This window comes from Macrotis lagotis, chromosome 5, assembly GCF_037893015.1.
Source record: "Macrotis lagotis isolate mMagLag1 chromosome 5, bilby.v1.9.chrom.fasta, whole genome shotgun sequence".
NCBI classification, from domain to species: domain Eukaryota; kingdom Metazoa; phylum Chordata; class Mammalia; order Peramelemorphia; family Peramelidae; genus Macrotis; species Macrotis lagotis.
Genome location: NC_133662.1, coordinates 112,530,724 through 112,558,618, shown reverse-complemented (window position 1 = coordinate 112,558,618; position 27,895 = coordinate 112,530,724). Strand labels below are relative to the sequence as shown.

At 36.1% G+C, this 27,895-nt stretch overlaps 1 protein-coding gene across 1 annotated transcript; it reads right to left on the bottom strand.

The window, feature by feature from the left end:
- Positions 1 to 2: 2 nt before the first annotated feature.
- AMD1 (adenosylmethionine decarboxylase 1) lies at positions 3 to 27,895 on the bottom strand. Its single transcript, XM_074187366.1, has 9 exons — positions 27,390 to 27,895; positions 8,136 to 8,222; positions 6,941 to 7,067; positions 5,592 to 5,694; positions 3,387 to 3,429; positions 3,159 to 3,303; positions 2,961 to 3,053; positions 2,712 to 2,867; positions 3 to 2,276 (listed from the first exon to the last, which is right to left on the bottom strand). Exons 1-9 carry the CDS (start codon positions 27,497 to 27,499, stop codon positions 2,136 to 2,138), a joined length of 1,005 nt encoding a protein of 334 aa, XP_074043467.1. The 5' UTR covers positions 27,500 to 27,895; the 3' UTR covers positions 3 to 2,135.

Sequence of the window (27,895 nt, the reverse complement as noted above, 5' to 3'; positions counted from 1 at the left end):
AATGAATTAAGCAAACTTTTATTGAAGCATTAAGTTTTGTGGTACAGATTTTAAAAATACATTTTAACTGATTAAAGTCCAACACCATGAAGAGAGAAATTATGACACCAAAACTTCCCCTCTTCTGATCACACTAGATTAATTTAGATGAATATCCATTCAACAGCTTTCACTTTTCTATCAGAGGCTTATGTTTTCATATTTATATAAATCTGTGCGCATTTTTCAACTAGTTAGAAAGGGATCTTCAGTATACTTTTTTAAAATCAGACCTCAAGTCAACAAATGTCATTATCAAATCTCTTGGGACACTGTTCAAGAACAAAATCTACTTGAATTATTGGTCCTCAAAAATATCAAGCACCAAAAAAGTAGCAGGTGCAACATTACTTACAAATTACAGAATCAAATTGACCAAGTTGGTAGAATGCTTCTTCAATGAAGCCTTTGAGTCAACAACATGCTTAAAATAAAAGTCAAAACAGTGTTCCAACCACTTGATTACTAACCAAGTAGATTTTTTTTAAAGTTTAGAAACACTAAAAAAAAGTGTTTCATTTATAAATACGGAAGGAACAAAACACCACTGCATCAATCCAGAAAGAGTCAAAACAAAATTGCGAGGACAAGAGGAAAATAACAAATTTAAGTTAATTTTTCTGGTCTCACACAGCTGCTAAAATCCCAGTTATTTGCTGAAAATGCCAACTCTTGAAAGCCTGTATCTACATAAATCATCCATTAAGTGACCGTTTTTGAACATGCCTTGTTTTTATGAATAGCATTTTACTTCACTGTCTGTCCAGTTAACCTAGACAGTTCTCACTTTGTGCAGTCATTCACTTGATGCCATCAAATCATGGTTAAAGGAATCACCACATTAATTAAGAGGAACAACAGATGAAGTCACAACACTATCAAATACAGCATAATAGTCTCATGCACCACAATATCACAGGACTTTCAGTCACAAGATAAAAAGGCATATCAATTCTGCTTGGAACAACAAAATTAGGTTAACAGTATATTGTTTACTCACAATTGGGTTGAAATGGCTGCTAAGGAAAAAGTTATGGTGAATGATCCAAGCTGACCGGCAAATCTAGTCTGGTAAATTCCATATCTTGACACTAAATCTCCCTATTAATTTGTTGACTTAAAAAAAAATTAAGTATTTGAAGGTCCATGTTTGGTGCTCTATTAACTGTGGAGTATGGAAATGGCATAATTAGAGCCTTCATAACTCTGTCAAAGCACTCTAATCTTAACCAACACATACTGGAGAAAGTCTTGGTGCCCCACCCCCCTACCCTTGCCAATCATACATGAAAAAGGCCACCAAACCCACCTTGACTTGAATTAAGGTCTGAACCAAGGTTTTTTTCCCCTCCAAAGGTGAAAGGCTAATAATATTAAACTCAGTGTAACAGTATATTGCTCATTTTATAAAGGGAGAGGGGGAAATCACTGAGCTTAAAGAACTAAAGATACAGGGAGCAAAAGTAATTTTTAATATTCAAAATTTATATAAATAAGCAAAATCATCAGCTGTAGTAATCATTAATTTTCTTAAGAAGGTAAAATTTCTAACTCCTCAAGTGCAAAGAAACATTGTGTTTAAGTAGGAATTAGTTTCATTAGAATTAATAGAGAAAAATGTGGTCTAGAAAATTGGGAAGAAACTGCCCATAAAAAATATCTGGCAGCAATTTAACAGAACAGTTCCAGATGATTTAGGCTGAGGCCAACACCTAATGAGGACGAAAGCCTTGTCTGTGGGGAATTTTTGGTGATACCTGGAGAAAAATTACACCGTGCATAATCCTAATTGAATTGTTTTTACAAGGTTTGTAAAGTCTCATACAGTAAAAGTTTTTCTCTACATGCACTTCAAGTTCACAGCAAGAGTGGCATAGAATACCTAAACACAGAAGAGAGCAGTCATGCAAGATATCTAACTCCTTGATATAATAATGCATACAATTCAAAATGATTATACTATGATTACATCTAGGGCTTTCCGCAACTACATGGTGGTGGGTATGGAAAGCATGGCCCCCTGTATCATTAACTAGAAAGCTGCCACCACCTTCTATTTGTGTTCTCTTTTTGCGTTTTTTCTTCATTTTTCTTAATCAACTCTGCTGTTGCTGCTGATTCTTAGCAAAACTGGTAAAAACGAAATTGTAATCATTGAACTGGGCAATCTGGCGATCAAGACGTTTAAACCCTTCAATCTTTTGGGCCGAAGAAAACACTGTGCGACATTTAGAACTCTGGGGGGGGAAAAATTAAGAAACCATTTAGAATATACCAAACTCAAAAGTAGTTTTCAAGCAATCAAGGTTATGAAATAGACAAACTTTTTCTATTCTTATGTTCTCAGTGAATATTTAGGTTAGTTTCTTAAAAGATACATTTAAATATGATTCTTCAGACACTGAGGAATCCCCACTAGGCTGGAATTATGTTAAAAAAGTAGAATGAATAGAACTGAGAACACAATTAGTACCTTCTTATTCTTACAGATATTGGGGTAGATTTTAGGCCTCAACAAGTACAAGATTATTTATCTGAAGAAATCTGTTGCTTTCATTTGCTATCTATCCAAAATGTTTTTACTAGAAAATATTAACCTCAGATAAAAAGTATTTTTTGAAATAACTACGCTATACTCCAAGTTAATATATTACCAACAATAATCAAATTACCTGATTTACAAAGAGGGTGGTCACAAATTTTCCAGGCTTGAAAACTTCCACTACTTTCCTGATCAGGTCATCGTAAGAGGTCTGACCTATGTTAGTTTCGAAGCTAACATAAGAAAATTCTGGTTCTGGAGTGATGTGAATAGTCCAATAAGTTCCCTTAGAGAAAAAAAATTAGCTTCAATAATTGAGAACAGCTAAAAAGAATGAAAGGGCAAATGCTGATCACTTTGGCAAAGAAGAATTACTTACATCCGATTTCATTCCATTCATTGAATAACCACAAGGATTGAACATTGTAGCATCAATGACAGAACCTGGTATCAGGTCACGAATTCCACTCACCTAAAAATTTTAAATCAGAAATTTAGACTTAATGATAAAATGAAAAAAGCAACACGAAAAAGGAAACAGCATCAACATCTAAGACTTAAAAAAATAAAAGCTTACACGAGTGACATCATTTGCAGTAACACCATCTTTCATGTAGAACTGGTCCATAACTGCTGGATCAAGCTCACTCATCAGAATTTCCAGTGTCTGATCTGGCTGATTAATAACCCGACTCTCTGGAAAATCCAGAGTGTACAAGTACCTATAAAGATCAAAATTTTAAGTTGCTAATGGTTTAACTGACATAATTCTTAAAATCAAGCATAGAATTATACTTAGACATACCAGCAATCAGAATTCATACGCCCCATACAATATGCTGCTCCATCTGTTGAGAAAGGAACAAATTTGAAAACCAATCCATATTATCTTATCACCATCTTTTTAAAATTTATCTTGAAATAATTAGACTCCTATACTTTTTAATCACAGGTTTAGTTATCAGAAACTTAAAAAAAACCCAATACAAGAAATATAAATAGTTGCAAAGATATCCTCTGATTTCTATCATTGTTAACAGAGAGAAGACATGAATAAAATGAACACTATGAACAGGTTAGAAATCCAACTGCTATAAAGAGAACTGACTCATCTACATGACACTGGTGGTACACACAAGGGACATCCCTCCTCATTCTCAACTTCAAGCATTTATTAAGTATCTACTAGGTGCCAGACACTATATTAGAAAATGCTGGACAAAGATTCACACTGCATCCTCCTCACCCACAATTCAAAACCATCTGTCCTCAAGTAATGTATATTCAAATGGAAAAGGAACATAAAGTTACCTAACAAAATATACAAAGTATTTAAAAATCTTAGTGAAGGTTTAAGTTACTAAAGTTTAAGAGTTCACTTGACTTTAAGGACACCCTTTATACTCTAGATGGGATCAGGAAAGGCAACATGCAGAAGAGTTAGTGCTTGAATTGAATTTTGGAAGGTGTGTAATAAAGGAAAGTAATATGGAAGAAAGCAAAGAAAAGGGTTAACAAGGGATTCAGAATGGGGATTTAAATGCTTAACAATTTGATTCTAGAGTATTTTTGGTAGGATAGATAAGCTATGACACCCAAAATGGGAGTTGGGAAGGTAGGATGGGTTTAGGTTTAATGCCACATACCTTAAACATAAAAGTTAGACCCTTCTATATAACAAAATACAAAAACTGTAACAAAGCTCTCTTGGAAGATTCTTTAACTCAAATATCTAACCCTAATTTTGTTGTAGTATGAATACAATGTCTGTGAATGATGGCTATACCAATAAAGCACTTTTGCTATCCCCTCCACCCCCAACCACCCTGCATTCTTTTCTGGCCACATAACTACTAAAATTAATTTTTACTCGTCACTGAATTGACAATTTCATGAATAAGGAAGACATTGTGGTACAGTGGAAAGAGTAATACATCAGGAGTTAGAAGGTCTGGGTTCTAGTAAATCACTGTGCTTGCTTCCTTGGACAAGTCACTAAAATTTTCTGGGCTTCAGTTACCTCATCTACAAAATAAAGGTGACTGAAATAGTTAATCTCTAAGATCTCCTTTCTTAAGTCTATGATGTTTAGAAAATCTAATTTCCTCATCCTCATAATTCAAACTAATTTAGACTGGCATGAAACAAAGTTTGAAAAATAAAATGCAAGGAATACATATTTTCTTCTATGTTTCAGATGGTCCTGTAGAAATTAAGTTATTGAGCTTATACAATGACTAACACTTAAAAGTATACTGAAAAATGTTTACAATACATTGCCTTCATAATAACTCCCACAACATTAAATTCTCTGAGCCAAAAAGAATTTCGAAATATAAACTCAGCAGCTACTATATAGTACACATAATAGATACAACAGATGTTTGTTAGAAAAAAACATTTCAATTTAGGATTAATTCACAACTGCAATCCTAAAGATATGAGGGATAGAATGCCATACAACTTAGAAGGTGCTAGGCTCTAATATTAAATGATGATGTTTGTCTTTGGTTTTTGAAGACTATGACAGAAGAAAACCATGACATGCATGTGAATTGAATCTAATTTCTGATTGAGGGGGTACTATGCTTAAGTCACCAGCTTCACTTCCTTCTTCCAGAGACATCTGGGTCACACAGCTAGTGAGTGTCTGAGATCATATTTGAACTCAAGTCCTCCCGACTTCAGGGTAGGTGCTCTATCCACTACCATAAGCAAATCACAATCTTTAAACGTTTTTCACATCCATGATGTGAGACCGTTAATTCTTAAAAGAGTATTTATATAACTCTAAAAAAAGTCTCAAATGAGATAATATATATAAAGTTAAATAAAACAGTATTAAAAATTTTCCTTTAAGAGAAATCTATGAAATGAACAAGATAGATGAAGCTATTAAAAATCCTTAGAATTATTTCAACCAGGATCCTTTTCTCTTAGCCATGTGCTGATCTTTCATAAAGCTTCTAGAATTTTCAATAATTCAACATCCATTAACAACTGAACTTACTTGGGAAAATATCATTAAGGAATTCTACTTCTTCCTGGAAATTCCTGTGTGGGTACTCCTGGTGGGAAGGCTTCATGAAATTCTTACGAGAATAAAAGAAGCTCTGAAAAGCATAAAATGTACAATTTAAACTCCACATTAATGTGTCATGAAAATCTCAAATTAATTACATCATCTCACCTGTAATAATGCTAAGCCATACTGCTTTGGAAACAAGATCCTGTAAACTTCCATTTCTCTCCTCCCCATAAAAGTTATTTCTGTAATAATTCTTAATTTTTTGATACTCTATCTTAAGCTCCTTCAGACTAGGGGAAGTTTTATCCCAATTGCTTTCTTCTGAGCTTAAAGAATGGCAATGATATCCAATAATTATTTCTGTGTATTTTACTTAAAAGCAAGCAACCTGATTTTTTGGGACAGAAATTTAATCTGGGAAGGAGAGCGGGGAAGAAGAAATTAAAATTAATGCGAATACAAATGGGTGATTTGTAAGAAGATGTTTATTGTACCAAAGCAATTGTTGAATCACACTTGTTATAGAACCACCAAGTCAAGCACAGGACATTGATGTTTACAGAGTCACAAGAGCCAATTTCACACACAGGGAATTAAAGAAAAAAAAAAATCCTAACCTAATTTTCATATACTGTAGGCTCAAAAGTTGAACTATATGTCCAACAATTCTAAAATTGTGTGCTTTTGATTCCCAAAGGATAAATATATTAATCAAATGACTTTGTCAAACATTACCCTTTGAAGAAATATTAGCAACCTTTCTACTAATTGGATCAAAAAGCATTTGTATTAAACAACCTAGTAAGATAACTGCTAATGAACTTTAGCTAATAAAATTTATAACTAATTTAATACTATGAAATGAAATATAAAAAAAATCAAGAATTACCATTATATTGTGTATATATACCTTTAGGAAAAATAGTGATACAATTAATATCACTGGAAAAAAATTCCTCTGTTTACTAATGATATTAATAAAATATTAATAATAAAATAAATATTAATAAAATATTAATAAAAACACATCTAATCTCTTACCAAAATTTTAACTATACAAAAAAACCTTTGCTTGAACCTACCAAGAATTTATTTTAATATTAATATGTATGGATTACCTCGCCCCAGAAGAAATGCTCTACCATAAGAACACAAAGTGATTTCATCAATGAATTCAGGAAATTTTTTTTCATATTCCCTATAATTTATATTACCAATGTAATGTTATTAGTTTATAGTCTACATAGCACTATTAGCATCCGAATTTTAAAATTATAATATTTCTGTTCTAATATGCCCTCAATACAAACCCCAAAATGTTCTTTACTTACTTGAATTGAGTCAAACCCACTGTACTCCCTAGCAAGCTCCAACAGGGGGACCAGTGCTTGCAGTAAGAGGGTGGTACCACATGTCTTCAAAATGAAACGTCTCTTGGAGACAAACATGCTACTCTCACTGCAGGCGGTAAAGAAAAATCCCAAGATAATCACTATAACAGTTTATAAGTTTAAATCATCATACAGAACATTAATAGTAGAAGCCATCACATTAAGCAAGCACTGTTTGAAAGAATAAACATTTTAAACACTTATTTCTATAGTCTACATTTTGTCTAGAAAATGAAATTACTATCACACAACTGTTTTTTTACAAGACTAATTTCCGAGAGAATATTTATATGTAAAAGCACTTTGATGTAATATAATGTATATAACGTAAAACATATCTGTTCAAGTACAATTCAGTCTCTAACAAAGTACCAGATCAATAATTTCTACAAATTAAGCCTCTTCCCCTCCCCAAAAACAGCACATGTGTGAACTCAGAAAAGTAATTTGAAACTCTGACTTAAGGTTAGACCAATCATTTTTTTTTAGAAGAGGCTAAAGGTTAACAACATAAATGTGGTCCAATTAACACCTCTTTACTATACTAACATTTTGGTAATTTTAGTAATAAAATATTAGTATAAAGACTCATCCACCAGTTCTTTTATTTTTTTGGAGATAAAGAAACTTGATAAAAAAAATTAAGTGACTTAATCTTAGTTAGCCTACTTTTATATGGCAGAATCAGGACCAGAAAAAAAAAATCTAGGCCATGAGAATCTCAAATCTAGTACTACTGTCTCTTTCTGAGTGTTAAGTTGTAGGATTTATTTTTACTATAGCTGTTTTAGATTGAATATTAAGTTTTCTCTACCACTTAGGAAATTAGGAAACTTTTCCCCCTAGATCTATTAATTTCAAAAAACACTGGCAACACACATGGTAAACTAAAAATCTTTTAACAGTTTATAAAACTGTACTAAGACATTTGAGACACCACCCAGTATAGATGCCATAATTTTTTTTTTCCCTAAAGGAAAGCAATTTCTGTGTAGTTCAGTTCAGACTTGTGATTTTAGTAGTTTGGTATACCATTAATATAGGATGATTATGCTTCAGCAGCTCCTATTTGCTTCACAACTAAAATGAGAATGCTTAACTATATATTCTCTTTAAATAAAGAGTATAGTTTTACCTGAGTACATAAGCTTCCTGCTTGTCAGTTTTTGTCACACTTATGATTAAACAATGCACATTCTCCAAAAGTTTGTCCCACTCAAACCTATAAAGAAAAATTTACACAATTAACTTACATAATCCTTAGTCCCTTGACTATCCCCCCAAAATATAAAAATTCATCTCTTACACAATTAGGAAAGGAACTGTACCATCAACTATTCTTTGGTACCCAAACTCTAAACCTGGGCAACTAATATACTCATCACTGTTGGACATCTACCTAGTAACCAAATAACTAATTATTGTGATCAGGGCAGCTAGTTTCCTTATTTTACTCCTGCCAAAGTAAATTAAAACACTCTGACACATCTTCCTTTCAAAGTATTATGAGGCTGGTTTAACTTTTGAAAATGTTAAATAAGAAAATATTATAATACTTAAATTTTATTATTATTATTATTTTTAGGTTTTTTGCAAGGCCGGATTTGAACTCAGGTACTCCTGACTCCAGGGCCAGTGCTTTATCCACTGCACCACCTAGCTGCCCCTAAATTTTGTTTTTGTAAACATGACCTATGTGAGAATTTGCTCTCACCAACTGCCCCATCTTGGGGAAGGAGATACTAAGTTTTTCACTGGAAAAAAAAAAATGAAGGTGAAGAAGCAAACGATTAAAAAAAAATTAGATGATAGCTTTACTAATAAAAACATCTAGGTTTTTTGGCAACTGATTTTATTTCAACAAATTAAATTGTGATGTGACTAATTCCAATATAGATATGTAGATATGTAAGCAATTGTTAAAAAAAAAGGTGACTGCATTTTATGAAAGAGACAAATTTTAACTGTTTATCTCTAAAAATATTATAGCACTACAGATTCAGTGATGGAAAAGATTTTAGAAATCATCTAATTTGGAGTCTATGAGCTTAAAAATCTGCCTCTATAGCTGTCAACTCAACATTTCTGGTTCTTTTTTGAGGATAGCCTGAACAAGTTTATTCCATAAGCATAATTTTGCTTACTTCCTATACTGCTGCCCAGCTTTAGAGGCCAAGAACTTATTGTATTCTTAGCTTCTTTTCCTATTGCTCTATGTAAGCAGAGGGGCGAGGATAATAAACTTGCTCATCAGCTGCCAAGTCAGACAGGCAAGACCTGTCTCTCTCCAGTTATCATTATGTCTTCCTTTCCCTGCGGCACTCACTACTTTCTTCACATCTCAGCACTACATCTGTTAACAATCCACAGTCAGGACAGCAGCAAATACCAACCAGGTGTCTGGACTCCAAATGCTGCCCTGTCTAGAAAATCTTACTGCCTCCGCCCCCCCCCCCACCTAATAAGTAAAAGACTGAGTAAGAAACATCATCTATTTCAATTAACTCACTGTTGGGTGGGGGTGGTTAAGAACTCCAGGTAAAGGAATTGAAACCCAAATATGGTTAGGGTATTCCTGAATCCAGGGCCAGTGCTCTATCCACTGCGCCACCTAGCCACCCCAAGAAATGAAATCTTAAAAGAACTTTTTTCTGTTGTTTTTCAGTCATGCCCAACTCTTTTTATGTGTGACCCCATTTGGAGTTTTCTTGGCAAAGATAGCAATTTGCCATTTCCTTCTCCAGCTCATTTTATGGATGAGAAAACTGAAGCGAACAAGATCACACAGCTGAGTCTTTCCAACTTCAGGCCCAGTGCCTATCCATTGTGCCACCTAGCTGTCTAGAGAATAAATAGAATATATCTTTAAAAGTTGATATTCAGGTTCAATTCCTATTCCAATGTTACTGAATGGTTTGGACTTTGTGAAAGTATTATTTACTATTTTTCACTTTATGTACAATATTTCTGCAACATTTAGGTTTTATGGCCCATACTATAAACATGACCACTTTTTATAATGTTGGTTTTTCTGGGGAAAACATCTTACATATAATTGAATGTAAACTTCAAATGCACAGTATTGTCTTTTAAACTGAATGGTTCTAAAGGGAAGGCAACATAGATATAATATAAAAAGCAAAGATTCTGAATCAGCCTTTCCAACATACAGAATTTAATGAAATTCTAAATCTTTCCTTTATATGTGTGAAATGAGAGGGATTCCTGTGAAGGAATAACTTTATTGTTATCAAAAATTCTCCATACCTCAACAAATTAAACGACAATTTTCTGGCCTGTTAAGAAATTAAGATGATACTGTCTTGTGCACCATCACTGTAAACCTATACACAAATTTTGAGAAGCCATAACAATCCTGTCGTAGTTACTAGAAGACATTTATTGTGACATAAGAATACTGAAAAAACACTGAAAAAAAGAATTGTAGTTATTTGACTTGTTCAAGGTCAGATGGGTTTTAATAAATGGTAAAAGTGGAATTTGAACCCAGATCCTTTGATTACACACTGCTTCTCAATTGCCTAAGCACTACTGTTGAGGGCAATAGGCACTTAAAATAGAATAGTATAAAAAACTCAAATATAGAACAGAAGCAATAACAAAAGCAGCTCATTTATTTTCTTGGACCCCCAGCAAACTTATAATATGTACTTCCCTCTTCACACCTCCCCACAGTGTTTTACTTTAGGCCCAATTAGTAATTTTATATTGATGCAAGAATGATATAAAAGACATTTATCGATGTCAAAAGATGGTATTTGGGGGAGGAGGGAAAGGATAGATGTTAAGTGGTGGGAAGTTGTCAAAATGGACAAGGTAACTGGAAGGAGTTCTTTGGGACTTTCTGAAGTAGTATTTAAGCTTTGCTGTGAAAGAAAAAATTCAGAGGCAAGACAGAGGAAGTTCATTCTGATGCATGAGGCAGAAGACAAGCCAGTTTGGGGCAAGTACTAGAAAACGCTCTTTGTCTGAAATGGATTGTGCAAAAAAAGAGTACTGTAAATTAAACAAAGATGGGAAGATCTGTTGGGTGCTGTTATTGGGGGGGGGGGATGGAAAAGGTAGGCAGGCTTTAGATATATTTTTTTCCTTACAGGCAAAATTGATAACATCTAAACTGGAGGCCTAGAAAAGACCATTTCTATTTTAAGATGAATAAGAAGCTCCAATTTGTCAAGTAAAATGATAAACAATTCCAAATTTTGCAAATTCCTTCATAGGGAAATTGTAATGGAGAACTTTACATTAAAAAAACTAGAAATTGTTCACCATGATAGTTCCACTACATCAAACGTAGGAAAAAATTAGGTGATAGTGCAAAGATTATATAAGCAACTCCAGTAATACTCTGTTCTGGTAGCTGTGAAATGGCACATCCAAATTGGAAAGCAATTTGGAATTATCCCAAAAAATTGACAACAGAGTCTCCATTACTAGGGCTCAAACGTCAAAGGAAGTCAATATGAAAAAGTCCCCATATTAATTCACTGCTGGTGGATTTGTGAACTGATCATATCCCAAAGGGATTTTTTTTTTTATGGTTTTTGCAAGGCAATAGAGTTAAATGGCTTGCCCAAGGCTAACAGAGCTAGGTAATTATCCACTGAGCCACCTAGCTGCCTCCGGGGTTTTTTTTTTAAGAAGGGTGGAAGGTAGGGCTGAGAAGATGATTTGTACAAAAATATTTATAGAAAGCTTTTTAAAGTGGTAAAGAGTTGGAAATTGAGGGGATATCCATCAACTGGGGGAATGGATGAACAAATCACTTAATATAGAGCACTGGCCCTGGAGTCAGGAGTACCTGAGTTCAAATCTGGCCTCAGACACTTAATAATTACCTTAGCTGTGTGGCCTTGGGCAAGCCACTTAACCCCACTGCCTTGCAAAAAACAATTAGATAATCTCAGCAATACAATATTTCAAGACAATTTCAAAAGACCCAAGATCAAAAGTGCTAACCACATCCAGAGAAAGAGCTGATTTAAGTCTGAATATAAAACTGAACCTTGGTTTTCCTAATCCTCTCCCCCCCCAAACTTCACTCCATCTTCCTTCACAACAGAACTGATATGGAAATATTTTGCATGAATGTACATGTATAACCTATATCAAAATTGCTTACCACTTCAAGGTAGAGAAAGGTGAGGAAGAAAATTTGGAACAAAAAATAAATATTAAAAATTGCTTTTTTACATGTAATACATAAGAAAAACTATAAGAATCAAAATATTTAAGTAATTTTTTGATAGTTAATTCACCCATAAATTACAGAATGCTAAACAAATTGTGCTGAGAGAAATGACATGTGTCATGAATACTGAAAAACATGGGAAGATCTAGATGAACAGAAGCAAAAAATTAAAAAGTAAATGTAACAAATTTATAAACATCAGAGTATAATAATGAATATGTATGATAAGACCCCCCTCCCCCAATTGCTAAGACTTTGTCAAAGTGGAAGATCCACATAAATTAAAAATTGCACATATTTTCAGACTCGATACTATCAGTTTGTTTTCTTCCTTTCTAAAGAAAATACAATTCTGTCAAATGAGATGGCCTCTCAGAGTCAATTTTAACTCATAAAAAATAAATTTTAAAAGCCACTTTTCTCACTGATAATGGTAGTGTTGAGCTTATGGCATTTTAAGAGCTTATGGCATTTACAAGTTTTAAATGATCAGTTTTTGCTTAACTTGTTTATTACAATTACAAAAACAATATATAGGGGAAATATTTATTAAAAAAAAAGTATATCTTATCTATCATCCAAGGGAGACAATCACAAAAACAAACTTAAGTCAGAAATAAAATTACCTCCTGGAGTGCTGCTTAGAAACATGAAAGGACTGAATTCAGATATTCAAGTCATGTCTAAAGATCAAATTAATCCAGAGGCAGATTGGTGGGAGAATGAAGGGTTTGGGTACGAAAAGATAATTTCAGTGACTCATAAACCACAGATTTAATATAGTCCCAGTAAAATTTAAGAGCAGGATTTCCAACTTTAGCTTATGTCACAGGGCCACAGGAAAATATTACTTGAGGCAACCTTATCCAGAATAAAAAATGCAGTACATTAATATAGTATTTAATTTGTAGTCTTACAACTTAGATTTAACAAGCAACTACAAAAAATTCATGATACTTTTAACTTATTAGAAAGTGGGGGAGGGGCAACTGGGTGAGGCAGTGGATAGGGCACTGATCCTGGAGTCAGGAGGACCTGAGTTCAAATCCCACCTCAGACATTTAATAATCACCTAGCTGTGACTGTGTGACCTTGAGCAAGTCACTTAACCCCAGTATCTTAAAAAAAAAAGTTTAGAAAGTGGGGGAACATGCTGGGTCAAGAGGCAAAGGCCCAAAGTACAAATGCAAACACAAAACAGTGACAACACAGAAGTATAAAGGTAAATGCATACTAACTAGTCTAAATGGAATGCATCCTACAAATTGACTGAAAATTCCATGTGATGTGTTCTGTCCATAATACTGCTTAAAAACACCAAAGAACATCAACAAGATTACTTATTAGTGATGGAATTAAAAAATCTAATACAATCTATACGAATTATTTTCTTTTTTCATTTGTGAAAATTATAACCCACAGGCAGGCACAAAATCATAATGTGGGCTCCAAGTGGTCTGTTGGGCTGTATTTTGGACATTCATATCCTCTGATCATTGACCATGTGTGGGATAAAAATCCACTTAATATAGACTCCTCTGAGCAAAAAGGAAAATTTATTTTTGGCTTTTCTCAAGAAAAGGGCACCCCCAAGTCTCACAAAGGTAGTGAAGATCAAGGAGCTGCCCCAAGGTGACAGTCAAGCAAGATTATACAGCTTATTACGATTCCCCCCCTTCCCTAACCCCCTCTCTTCCAACCTGATTGGTTAAGGTTTTCAGAGTTACAATTTTTATGGGGAAAAAATCTACCCAGCAACAAAGAGAAGAGTAAAAGGTTTTCATAAAATATTACCTCACCATCCAGATGGCGAGGGTATCAGAAGATTTCTAATGACCTTCTGTTAAATGAATTAATGGCTGAGTATGCAAGGTCTTCTCAGTTTAGCACTTATCGAACAAGAGAAGGCAGGCTACTGTTCTCAAGAGTCTATCATCAAATAGGTGTCTAACTAAGACTTCAAAAGTCTCTCTTCTCGGAAGTTTTCCACTATTTCCCTCCCAGACAGAATCAGTGCAAGGTCTTTCTGGAAATAGTCCACTGTTTCACTCCCTAGCAGAATCGGGAGGGTGTCTGATTGGGAATGCAAGGCCTCTCTCCCTCTTCTAAGAATAGTCTAAAGGTAATAGTCTGTCTTTGTTTTAATGATTTTTAACCCTGAGGACTTCACTAGGAATGTTAATTCTTAAGAGGGAATATTCCACTCAACCCAATATATTCACAGGTGCCATTTTTATCCTGCTGCCCTCCCCCAAACTTATGAATGCTTCAAATCAAACTAAAACTAGGCAAAAGGTTCAAAATCACCTCTCACCTTTACCTCATGCCCTAACCTCATCCAAATAACACGGGTCAGATCTGTGCTCAGGAAGATCCCTTGACAGCTGAGTGGAAAATGCACTTCTGATCCATTGCTTAAAAGTGAACTGTAATCAATTCCTGGGAACTACTGACTTGATATAACATATCCAAAGGGATTAGATTAAAAAAAAATACCCAGGTTCCTAATTGTGTCTCTAATACTAGCTTCATGACTATAGACAATTCACTTGATTTCTACCACACTCAGTTTTTGTATCTGAAAAGGACTGTTTTGAGAAATGTTTTGTATATCTAAGAATACTATATATAAATCTGAGTTATGAAGCAATTATCTGTAGAATCAACTTACATACAAGATTAAAACTATCCTGCAGGTAACATATTAAGTATACAGAGATAACAAAAAACTTCAGAAGAAAGCTGCTCAAGCCACCATAATACAAAGATTATCAATGTCTCATTAGAGACATATTATGTTTAAAAAAGTCAATTTCTGTGCAGAGCATCTTGCATCAAAGCTAGGCAATACTTGAAAATACTTTAGATACCTAGATATTTAGGAAAATATCAAGCTTTTCATCCAATAGATTTTTTAGGTTTTTACAAGGCAAATGGGGATAAGCGGCTTGCCCAAGGCCACACGGCTAGGTAATTATTAAGTGTCTGAGGCCGGATTTGAACTCAGGTACTCCTGACTCCAGGGCCGGTGCTCTATCCACTGTGGCACCTAGCTGCCCCTCAATAAATACATTTTTAAACAAAGGGCTATTTGAGTAAAAAACCTTAAGCATTACTTTAAAGCAACACTGATGAAGCGGGATGTAGATCAACTGACCTGTGTGGTCTCATCCAAAGTAGATGCCATTTTAAATGATAAAGAGTTAACCTGTGTCATAGGTTAAAGATCAAATTTAAATTTAATAAGGCATGAAAAGCACTATTATACCATACCACTGCTTAATATATACTAGCTGGTCAAAGGAGTGTGAAAGATGTGCTTTGGAAGGAAAATATTTTACTTTATAAAAATTATAAAGATTTTTTCAGGTGAAACAAGAAAAAAAAAGCTGCAGTATTTTAGACTGTTGACCAAAATATTATCTCTGACTGATGCTATTCCTTATTCTCAGTTCTTTCTGTTCTGGGCAGTTAACTTAAAAGTCACTTGACTTTACGTGGACTTAAATACAGATCCATGCAGGTTAAAAAAAAATTGTAGGAAATATTAAGAAAGTTCAGTTCTTTAATAGTTCTTTAATTTTTGATTTCAAAATGCTTTTTGCTAAAAGGTTTTTTGGCATAGGCTGTGGATTCCTTTAATGTAAATCACTGATGCTGTAAAGTTTGAGCAATGACGTAGTCAACGATGGAATGAGTTCCGGGCAAGTTAATGCTGAGGTTTCAATTACTATATTTGAAACTACTGGTCCTCAGCCTTTACTGCAAATTTCTTTTAACCATAAAAATCCTGGCTTCCAGTGTCTTAAGCACAGTATAAAAACTGGAGAATAATAGTTAAGTTTAAATTTAGTTTCCAATTTTAGAGCTTTTAGTACCACTATTAAATTAACTTTTTTTTTCTATTTGATGACTAAATTTTCACATGTAAACTTACTTTATATTAAAGAGATGAACAGGGTGGCTAAGTGGCGCAGTGGATAGAGCACCGGCCTTGGAGTCAGGAGTACCTGAGTTTAAATCCGGCCTCAGACACTTAATAATTACCTAGCCGTGTGGCCTTGGGCAAGCCACTTAAACCCCATTGCCTTGAAAAAAAAAAAAAAGAGATGAACATTTATGCCCCTTATCCTGTGCCTAAACTCCACTTTCATTATTAAGTTAAAAAGTGCACTGTTTTTGTAAATGCTGGAAACTCAAAGTAAATGCTTATAAAAATTCTACTTTGATAATATTAAGCTAGTTTTCCTCCACCAGGTAATTTGTTTAGGGCAGGCATAATTTTGAGTTCAGATTTGCTTGAAGAAACAGACAAGTCAAAAGTAATTAGAAGTTTGTATTGGCACATAATGTGTAGAAATTCTCACATTTTAACAGATAAACTGACCCTGGAAAATTTTCTTCATAGGAAAAATTCAACATGTACAACTTATATAAAAAGTGATAGTGAATATATAAAATTGATTATAACCTTTTATGAAAATAGCAATATAAAATTTAGTTTTATTTAGCTTACACATATTTTAACTCAAATTAAAACCAGATACAACTATAGAATTCAAGATACTACTGTTTATTGAGGTTATTAAACTAATAAAATTTACAAGTACAAGTTAATAAATGATTCACCTCTTGGTATTTTTAATAGGTCTCTAAGATTAATTTAGATAGTTGCTGCTTTCTATGAACTGAAGTAGATTACGAAAGCAGAATGAATTCACTTTAGTATACTCAAATCTAGTTCATGAATCAAAAAAAATTCTGAATAAGTCCATTTACTATTTCCTAAGTTTATTTTCAGTTACTTGCCATTTAGCCTAAATTGAATCCATTCCCTCATTCAACTAATATTTATTTAGTTACTATGTATAGAACAAACATATTGTTGGGGAGATCATTTACTTGGGTCATAACACATACATGTTGATCTCTGGAGACCTGACAGGAAAAATAAGAGGCAAAGGTTAGGGGAAGGCTTTAGATGAAATAAGCATGTACAAAACAACAATGGGGTAGGGTGGTACATGCTCCCCCAAAACAATGAAGGCATATTCTATTTAAATATTCCCAAGGAAAATAGTTTCTTGAGACATTTTATCCACTGTGCCTCTCCCCACATTCTCAACACTTCAATATAATATTTCAATCACTTTCCACTGTATAGATCTAGGATATCTGGTTCCAGGTTAACAGTTTACAAAAAGGAGAGGGCAGCATCAATTACAGGCTCAATTACCATTTCAATAAAGATCTGAAAAATCACTGTACTAGGGACTATCCCCCCCCCCATAAGTTATCCCAGGCTGAATTTGAACCTCACATTTATCTGGGGGGAAAAAAAGTTGAGAAATAAACTCACCCCTAGAGTTCCATTCCTCCCTACTACCACCTATTATATTTTCTCTTTCTTTTCACTGTCCCTCTTCAAAAATGTGCTGTGGGGCAGCTGAGTGTCACAGCAGACATAACACTGGCCCTGGGGCCAAGAGGCCCTGAGTCTACATCCCACCCCAGATACCCAGCAACCACCCAGTCCCATGGTCCTGGACAGACCACCCAATCCCAGCACCTTGAAAAAAATAAAAAAGAAAATGTGCTATACTTGACTATGCTCTCCTATGATCTACCCTCTCTCCTCTATCACCCACATCCCCCCTCCCCTCCCCCATCACTCTTCTCCTTTTCTTCTAGGTGTCTATACCCTATATTGAGTTATTTATGCTGTGTCCTCTATGAGCCGTTTCCAATGAGAATGAAGGCTCCCTCATTCCCCACCTTGCCTTCCCCCCACTTCCATACCACTGCAAAAGCTACATGAAATATCTTAGCCTAATCTACCTCTCCTTTCTCTTATTCCCAGTATATATCCCTTTCACCCACTGACTCCATTTTTACAATATATTATGTATACTGTATCTTCAAATTCAGCTCTCTTCTGTGCCTCATTTATAAAAGCCCCTTCTAACTGTTCTAATAAACGTGAAAGTTCATGAGTATTATCACTATCATCTTTCTATGCAGGAAAACAAGCAGTTCATCATTAAGTCCCTCATAATTTACCCTTCTCGTCTACCCTCTTCACCCAAGTCTTGTACTTAAAGATCAAACTTTCAGTTCAGCTCTGGTTGTTTCAACAGTAACATTTGAAATTCCCCTGTTTCATTAAAGTCCATCTTTTTCCCCTGGCAGAGAGGTTCAGTTTTGCCTGGTTGCATTCCAAGCTCTTTTGCCTTCTGGAATATTATATTCCAAGCCCTATGAGCCCTTAATGTAGTTGCTGCTAAGTCCTGTGTGATCCTGACTGCAGCTCCACGAGTGTCCTTCTGGCTGCTTGTAATATTTTCTCTTTGACTTGGGAGTTCTGGAACTTGGTTGTAATATTCCTGGGCGTGGTTTTTTTGGATCTCTTTCTGGGGCAGATGGGTGGATTCTCTAAATTTCTATTTTGCCCCCTGCTTCTAGAAGATCAGGGCAATTTTCCTATAGAAATTATTTAAAAATGAAGTCAAGGCTCTTTTCCTGATCATGACTTTCAGGTAGCCCAATAATTTTAATCATCTTTCCTGGATCTCTTTTCCAGATCAGTTGTTTTCTTTTGTTTGTTTTTTTTTTTAGGTTTTTGCAAGGCAAATGGGGTTAAGTGGCTTGCCCAAGGCCACACAGCTAGATTAAGTGTCTGAGACCAGATTTGAACCCTGGTACTCCTGACTCCAGGGCCGGTGCTTTATCCGCTACACCACCTAGCCGCCCCAAGATCAGTTGTTTTTACAGTGAGATATTTCACATTTTCTTCCAATTTTTCATTCTTTTGGTGTTAAATTATTGTGTCTTGATTTCTTGCAAAGTCATTAGCTTTCTTTAGCTCCATTCTACATCTGAAGGATTTGTTTTCCTCAGAGAGCTTTCTTATCTCCTTTTCCATCTGGCCAATTCTGCACTTTAAAGCATTCTTCTCCCTCAATAACTTTTTGAACTGTTTTATCCATTTGACCTAAACTGGTTTTTAATAAGCAGCTGACTTAGTTTTCATGTTTTCTTGCATCTCTTTCATTTCTCTTCCCAATTTTTCCTCTACCTCACTTAGTTGATTTTCAAAATTTTTGAGCTGTCATAGCCTAGCCCAACTTCTTTATTTCTTGGAGTCTTTAGATGCAGAATCTTGGACTTTCATCTTCTTTTTTTTTTAGGTTTTTGCAAGGCAAATGGGGTTAAGTGGCTTGCCCAAGGCCACACAGCTAGGTAATTACTAAGCTTTGAACCCAGGTACTCCTGACTCCAGGGCTGGTGCTTTATCCACTACACCACCTAGCCACCCCTGCATACATTTTTCACTTTCTAATATTTTTTCCTTTTGGGTCTGTGTCTTCTTATACAACATAACTATATTTTGCATGATGGAAGAAAATGTATAATCTATATCAAATTGTCTTAAGGCAGTAGGTGAGGTAGGGAGAGAGAAAATCTGGAACTCAATTTTTTAAAAATGAATTATTAAAAATCTTTACATTTAAGTGGGGGAGGGAACAAAATATTTAAAAAAAGATTCAGACTTTTTCTATTATACAACATGGACCCACCGTTCCTTTATAGTATTACCACATGCCCAAGATCTCTGTATCAGGGGACTACACATATCTTCTCACCATTACACACAAGTAGTCTACTTCCACAAAACCACAACACTGAAACTCCTGAGAAGAAAGAACTTCTCAACCCTTAAAGTTATTTCTCAAAGGGTAAAAGCACCACTTGTTCAAAAATATTCACAGCAGCTGTTTGTGATGGCAAAGAATTGGAAATATATGGGGTGTTGATCATTTGGGGTATGGCTGAACAAATTGTGGCATATGCACTTTATGGAACATTATTTTGTTCTATTAGAAACCAGGAGAGTTGGGATTTCAGAGAAGCTGGAAGGATTTACATGAACTGATGCTGAGTGAGATGAGCAGAATCAGAAGAATACTATACACCTTAACAGCCACATGGTGTGTGGGGGGATGATGATCACTTGATAGACTTGCTCATTAAATCAGGGACAATTTTAGGGTATCTGCAACAGAGAATACCATCTGCATCCAGAGAAAGAACTGTGAAGTTATAATAAAGACCAGACTATTACCTTCAATTAAAAAAAAGTTGTCTCATGTACTACATAATCTTGCTATCTCTAACAGTTATTTTTTCCTCAAGGATATGTTTTTTCTTTTCTTTTTTTAAGATTTTTTTTCAAGGCAGTGGGGTTAAGTGGCTTGCCCAAGGCCACACAGCTAGGTAATTATTAAGTGTCTGAGGTCGGATTTGAACCCAGGTACTCCTGACTCCAAGGCCGGTGCTCTATTCAATGCGCCACCTAGCTGCCCCGATGTTTTTTTTCTGTCAACACATTCAATTTTAATCAATGTACAGCATGGAAACAATGTAAAGACTATCAGAATGCCTTAGGGCGGGGAGAATGTGAAGAAAGGGAGGGTGAGAGGAAAAGTATAAAATTCAAAACCTTACCAAAAATAATGGGTAGAAACTACAATTGTATATAATTGGAAAACAAATAAAATATTTACGTAATTTTAAAGGTTCTTTTCTCTCTGAACCTTAATTCTACTTAACCCATTTAGTTTTTATTCTCATGGAATCCTCCAGATCCTGTATTCTCTTCAAAGGCTCTTAAATTTCATTCATAGCAGCTGTTTGTGGAAGAACTATAAACTGAGGGGATGTTCATCAACTGGGGAATGGTTTAATAAACTGTGATATATAATATATGTGATAGAACACTATTGTTCTATTAGAAACCAGGAGGAATGGGAATTCAGGGTAGCCTGGAGGGATTTGCATGAACTGATGCTGAGTGAGATGAGCAGAACCAGAAGAATATTGTGCATCCCAACAGTAATATGGGGGGATGAACAACCTTAATGGACTGACTACTTGCTCATTCCATCAGTGCAACCATCGGTCATAATTTTGGGGTATCTGCAATGGAGAATCCCATCTGTATCTAGAGAGAAAATTGTGGAGTTTGAACCAAGACCAAAGACTATTACCTTTAATTAAAAAAAAAAAACTTGTATAACATGATGAATGCTAATCCGAATACAAATTTTTAGAAAAGAATCCTGTTAACAGTGGCTGGGCCATTCATATTTCACTGAAAAAAAATTGAAGCTATCCTCAAACTCCAAATCAATTCCACATCACATTAGTTTCACAACCTTTTCCAGAAAAGTATAAATTCGAGGGCAGGTAGGTGATGCAATGGATAGAGCACTGGCCCTGGAATCAGGAGGATCTGAGTTCATATCTAGCCCCAGACACTTAATAATTGCCTGTTTTAACAAATTAAAAAAAAAAACAACCAACCAAGTATAAATTTCTCTTAACTTGATATGCTCTCAAATTCCAAATTTCTTAGCCAAGGTCCTTTGGTTACCTTCAAGCAAGTAAAAATCTCTCTGCTCAAAATGTCCATGCCATTTGACCTTCAGGCATTTATTCCCCTCCCCCTCCAGGCAAGTCCTCAAACTTATCAAAAATTTTTTGCATAACTTTTTGTTATGCAAAGAACTGAAAAAGTAGATGTTCACTTACTGAAGAATGGCTAAATGGTAATGGCTAAATGAAATAACTACCAGAGAAGCATAGATTTACATGAACTAATGCTGTAAGTACAGAGGCAAAGTCAAGAAATATAAGGCTACAACAAATGTAAACTTAAATAACTACAAAACAATTAAAAGTGCTTCATGTTTTAATGTATTGATCAATATTGCTACTTTGCTTTGTTCTATGGAAAGGGATCAACTATGGAGAGAAATCTGAACAAAAGACTATCCACAAAAATTTATTTTTAAAAATAATGTACCAGGGGTGGCTAGGTGGCGCAGTGGATAAAACATCGGCCCTGGAGTCAGGAGTACCTGGGTTCAAATCTGGACTCAGACACTTAATAATTACCGAGGTGAGCTGTGTGGCCTTGGGCAAGCCACTTAACCCCATTTGCCTTGCAAAAAAACCTTAAAAAAAAATAATGCACCACAACAAAAGCAGTTTTAAAGTACAAGTTTTGTAGCTTTATATATATAGAATAATCCTGTCTTCTATTTTTGCATATGGAAATGCTTTTATGGGATTTTAACATTCAGAATAATGTTATTCAGTTAAATCAGACTCCACATTACCAAATTTCTGACAAAGAATCAACTTCATTCTCCACCTCATTTTACAGAGCTGAACTGAGGCAAACAAGGTTAAGTGACAAGCCTAGGATGACAGAGCTAGTGAAGTGTCTGAAGTCACATTTGAACTCACAAAGAGCAGTCCTCCCTCACTCCAGTAGTAGTGCCCTATCTGTAGTGTTATGACTGTGGCTGCCTGTGCAGTATGTAAATGAGCCTAGTATCATAATGTGAAGGGTCCTCAAATGCCATAGAAGTTCTGGATGATTGATAGAATGGTGACATTGATAGAAATAAGAAAGCTAGAAGGAAAAGGAGTGTATGTACAGAGGAAGATAATGAATTGTTTGAATTTGCTGAGTTTGAGATCTGTGAAACCTGAAAACAGTTACATTCAAGTAGGAGATTTTGGGTTGGAGGGAGGAAGAAATATCTACAAAGAGAAATGAAATAGCTGCCCATCAGATCTTATACAATTGACTTCATAAGGAATATTAAATCCTAGCACCAAGCCTGGAGACATGGAAGAAGGTGGATGGAAAGGGAATGGAAGAAATTAGATGTAATGAAAGACTGAAAGGAGGAAAAACCATGAAAGTGTTCCAAAGAAAGGTCATTTCCAGAATAATGAGAACTGAGAAGAGTTCTCTGAATTTAGCAATAAAGATATTTGCTGACCTTGGTGGGAGTAGTTTTAGTTGAAAATGCAGGGTTAGAAGGGAACCAAAGTGAGAAAACTGAGTCAGTGGGATTATATTAACTAGTAAAAGTGAGGAAAACAAAAAAACTTACACAGTGTGATTTTATGCAGCTCCTTGTGGGTTTACTAAATAAAGCCCAGTTACTACTGCAGAGCTCAGAGCTCCCACAAAAATGGCAAATCAAAATATATTGTCTATTGTTTCAATAAAAACTTTTAAAAGTAAGGTTGGACAGTCCTGTTATACATGATATTCCATTTCCTACCTCTATGCAACCCACAATCATGAAATGTTGCCAACTGGACAGTTGATAGCACAGCAGATAAAGCACCACAACTGGAGTCCAAATCTGGTCTCAAGACATTAGCTGTTTTACTCAACCCTGTTCTTCTCATTCTCACATATATAAAATGAACTGAAGAAGGAAATGGCAAACCAAAGTTATCTTTGTCAAGAAAAGCCCAAATGGAATCATTCCCTTAGCCCCACTTTTTTTTTTGATACCACTATTAAAAAAAAAATTATTCTGGTAACCTGGATCATAGATTCCTTCATATCTCTAGCTAGAAGGAAATGAGAGGCCACCTATTTCAATCCCTTCATTTTAGAGATAAGGCAAATGCTGAATTAACACCCCTCCACCCCCCCCCACAAAAAACTGCCCTTCAGAATTATGTGTCCCCTTCCATCCCACTGCCAGTAAATCACCTTCACAAAACTGAGTTATAATAACTTAGTGAAGAAGATACTGCAAATACAAATAGGTAAATTGTAAATATTGTTTTGTTTCATAAATGAGGAAATAACCTCAAAAGCTAAATAACTTTTCCTTGGTCACAGTAACCTTCAACTCCAGTGTTCTTTCTTCTTTGGTTTTAGAAAGGCAATGAGGTTAAGTAATGTGTCCAAGGTCACACAGCTAAGAAATAATTGTCTGAAGTCGATTTTGAACTCAGATCCTCCTTACTCTAAGGCCCATGCTCTATCCAATGTGCCACCTTCTTTCAATCAGAATTTGGTACTTATGGTTATTACGAAAGAAAATTTGTATTTGTCCTTTAAATTTTTCCTTCTTGGCCATTTGACTAGATTTAGTATTGGCCTGGATTAATCAAAAAAGTCACTAAGCTCTGTATTCAAATTATGAATTAAGTCCAATAAGCAAATTTTAAATAAAATTTATCCTAATTTTCATTTAAAAAAATCACCAAATTTTTCATTAAAAATTTATTAAAAAGATGAGCATATTTATTCCATTACAGTATTAAACTACAAAGCATATCCCAACTTGTTTAGTGTTCAGAGCCAGTAGATATACTCTAAAACTTCTTAGATACTACAAACTAACAATAGAATGCCAATGGAATGATAGCATTTTGTAATTATCATCCTATTTTTAACACACCCTGGAAAATTCTGCTAAGGCAACTTACTTCTTTAATGATGTTCCTGAGCCTTCTTGGCTCATACTTCCATGACCAGGGGTCAGAATTCCATTATGGCATTTATATATACACACACACAATCCATTCCACCCCCCCCTTCCTCCTTCCTAATAATGTGAGAGAGGTTATAAGTAGCTAGGCTTGTTTATAAACAAAAATTTCTCATCATGCTATTTAAATTTATAATAGGCTGAGTAGCAGTTTTGTGCAATAAAGCCTGCTGAACCTGGAAGTTCAGGTCAGAGAGATGAGAAAGTAAAAAACTAGGTTAGTGGACCTAAGAATAAGTACTTGTATTCATGCACACCCACCCACCCAATTTTTTTGGATTTACTGATTAGGAGTGCCATAGAATACATCAAAAGGAGCTTTATCCCCTCAAACAGGTACATGTTATTTAATTAAAAACAAAAAACAACCCTTCCTCCCACAACCTTTTTAAATTGAAATTATTTTCCCATTTACATGCAATGATAGTTTTTCAAAATTCAATTTGCAAATTGATGAGGTCCAATTTATCACTCTTTCCTTCCCTCCCCTAAGATGGTAAAAATTGTACATAGACATTTGTGTTTAACTTATTTCCATATTAGCCCTGTTGTGAAAGAGGAGTTAGAACTAAGGAGCAAGAAATAACTGAGTCTTTTTTTTTTTTAAAGTGAACATAACATAGTAATGCTTTGTTCTGCATTTGGCCTCCATCGTTTTTTTCCCCTTCTGGATGTAGATTGCAATGACCATAGCAGATCTTTTGAGATTGTCCTCAAATCTCTGAACAATGTTCATTCCCAAAATGTTAATCTTAAATGTTAATGTGTGCAATGTTGTCTTGGTTCTGGCTCATTTCTACAATTTCTAAGTAACCTAAAATAAAAGAATTCCATAACTGTCTTTTGAGTTTCACAAGTGGTTTAACAACTATACTCAGATCAATCATATTATTTCTCTCAAATTGGTCATCCTATTACTTTACCTAGAAAAGGGGTTCTACAGAAGACAGATTCAGGGGATCAGTCCACTGTTTATATAGTTAATTAAGTGTTGAGGCATAGACTTAAATCCATTCTAATATTTTTAACTGAGAAGTATCCAAGAACCAACTGAAAGATGACTTGATGTCACAGTGGAATTATCACTGTATAATATAATCACTTCACTAGTTGATAAGTCCAGATGATTTCTAATGTCTTTTTTTCATGTTCAAGTTTAAAAAAAACTTCATGATCTAAAGTCAGGACCCGTCTTATTCTTGTTTGATGGATATTTGAGCAGTCTAGTGAATTCTATGAATCCCTACAAGGTTTTTTAAGGTATAAAACAAAACAGGATTAGAAAAGTTATTCTGAAGTGTAATTTCCAAAAATCCTTTAAAATCTTCTTGGAATCAGAGTAAGAATCTTTGTATTATAAATTAAGTCTACTCTTTACTCATTTTTCTTCAAAGCAAAAAGATTCCAAAAAGTTGCTAGTTTATCCTTAGATTAAAACCTATATCAACACCACAAACTTTCAGGTAAAGGAAAAGTCAATACATGAACTATTTATTCCTATTGCCACCCGTCCAATTTTATTGTTCTAAATTTGCCTACCACCTTGCAAAAGGGGGGAAAAAACCCCATGACAAAAACCGAAACATAATTAATCCATCCATCAAATTAAAGGAGGAATCCTCTTAGTCAAGGAAATCTATGCATTCTAAAACAGCTCCAGAAAGACCTGTTGCTAAAATTTCTATAACTCACTTCCATTTAATTACTCTTCACGACTCACTTTTTTCTCAAGTTTTATTAATTATTATGGACACATGAGGCTTTTCTGTCATTTCTTTTTTCAATGGAAGAGCACCAAGGAAAAAAGCAAAGGATCACACACATAAAACTTCACCAATCAAGTCTATGGATTTTGGAGTCCTGCAGATTTTTTGGCTGCTGGAAAAAAACGAGCAACAGCAGCAAAAAAAAAAAAATGCCTCCAAAGCCTCCGTAGCACCTCCTAGTTCCCCTTAACCCCGGTTACTCTTTATCAGCGGATTAGGGCCGAGCCGCAGCCAACATTCTTGCAAATATCATTGGCCGACAGCCTCGGGGCCCAACATTCTGCCTCTCCTCAGGGCTCCCATTGGTCCAACCTTTCAATGAAGAGGAGCCTGCGAGCCGATAAGGCAGAGCCAAGAACCTCACGTGGAATCGTAGTTAGGGCCACGGGGGGCGGGGGAGAGGGGGGTTAAGGGGCTGCCGCGCGCGGTGCAACTACGGACCCGGCGTTTCCAGTTCATGCTATCGTTTGGGGGGGATTTTCTTTAAAAACAGATAGTTTGCTCATGGACCCCCGGCGAGTCTACGTTACGCGGAGGCTTCGGCGCAGCCCCCCCACCCCCCGCCCGAGGCCGCCCCGGGCACTGCGACACGCCGCCTCCCGCCCGCTCCCGCCGCATGGAGCCGGCCTGCAGGGCCCCGGCGGGTACGCAAGGGGGAGGCCGAGGGAGGCGGCATTTTATGGCGGCTCCGCAGGAAGCCCGCCGCGACGCGACGCGACCCTCTCCGAGGAGGCGCTGCCCTCCCAAGCAGCGGGCTCGCACCTGCGAGGGGAGCGGGGCCCCCGCGTCCCCTCCCCCTCCCCCGGGCGGGGGCGGCGCCCAGGAGCCCGGATGGGGGCGCGTTCCGCTCCTCAGTCACCTGGAGCGCCCCCGCCCCGCCGAAGGACGTTACCTGAGCGCGGCCCGCACCGCACGAGGCGCAGGCCCCCCGCCCCCAGCCATCACCGCCCCGCACCTGAGGGCGGGCGCCTCGGCCCCGGCCCTCCCGCCCCGGAGCCGGGCTCCCAAACCCGCGGCGTCCCACGCGCGGCCCCGACCTTGGGATGGTGCGGAGATCCCCAGATCCTTTGCTCTCGTCTGGCTGCTGCCGGGAGAACCAAACCTCCAGCAGCTTCTCGGTCCCTTCGAAGAAGTGTGCAGCTTCCATCACCGTGAGACAAGCGAACAACCAACAACCACAGAAAATCAACTAAATTAAATCTCTTCTCCCGCCGCCGCCGCCTCCGCCGCTGCGGGTTGTTCCTGCTGCTTCTTTAAAGTTCAGGAGGTTTTTTTTTGTCTTTTTTCTTTTTTTTGAGTGCGTGTGGTTCTTTTTTTTTGCTTGTTATAATTTTATATTAACTTTTTTTAAAAAAAAGATTAATAAAATTTTTCCCGGCTTTTTTTTTTTTTCCTCTCGTGCGAAAGTTGAACGTGAGTCTGTGTTGGAAATAGAGGCAGATGCTGTTCAGTCTCTTTTACTCCGCTGGTTCCCGTTACAGAGAAGAGCATAGAGCGAGCGCTAGCTAATGTCGCCGGCCATACTGTGTAAGCGAGGGCGCTG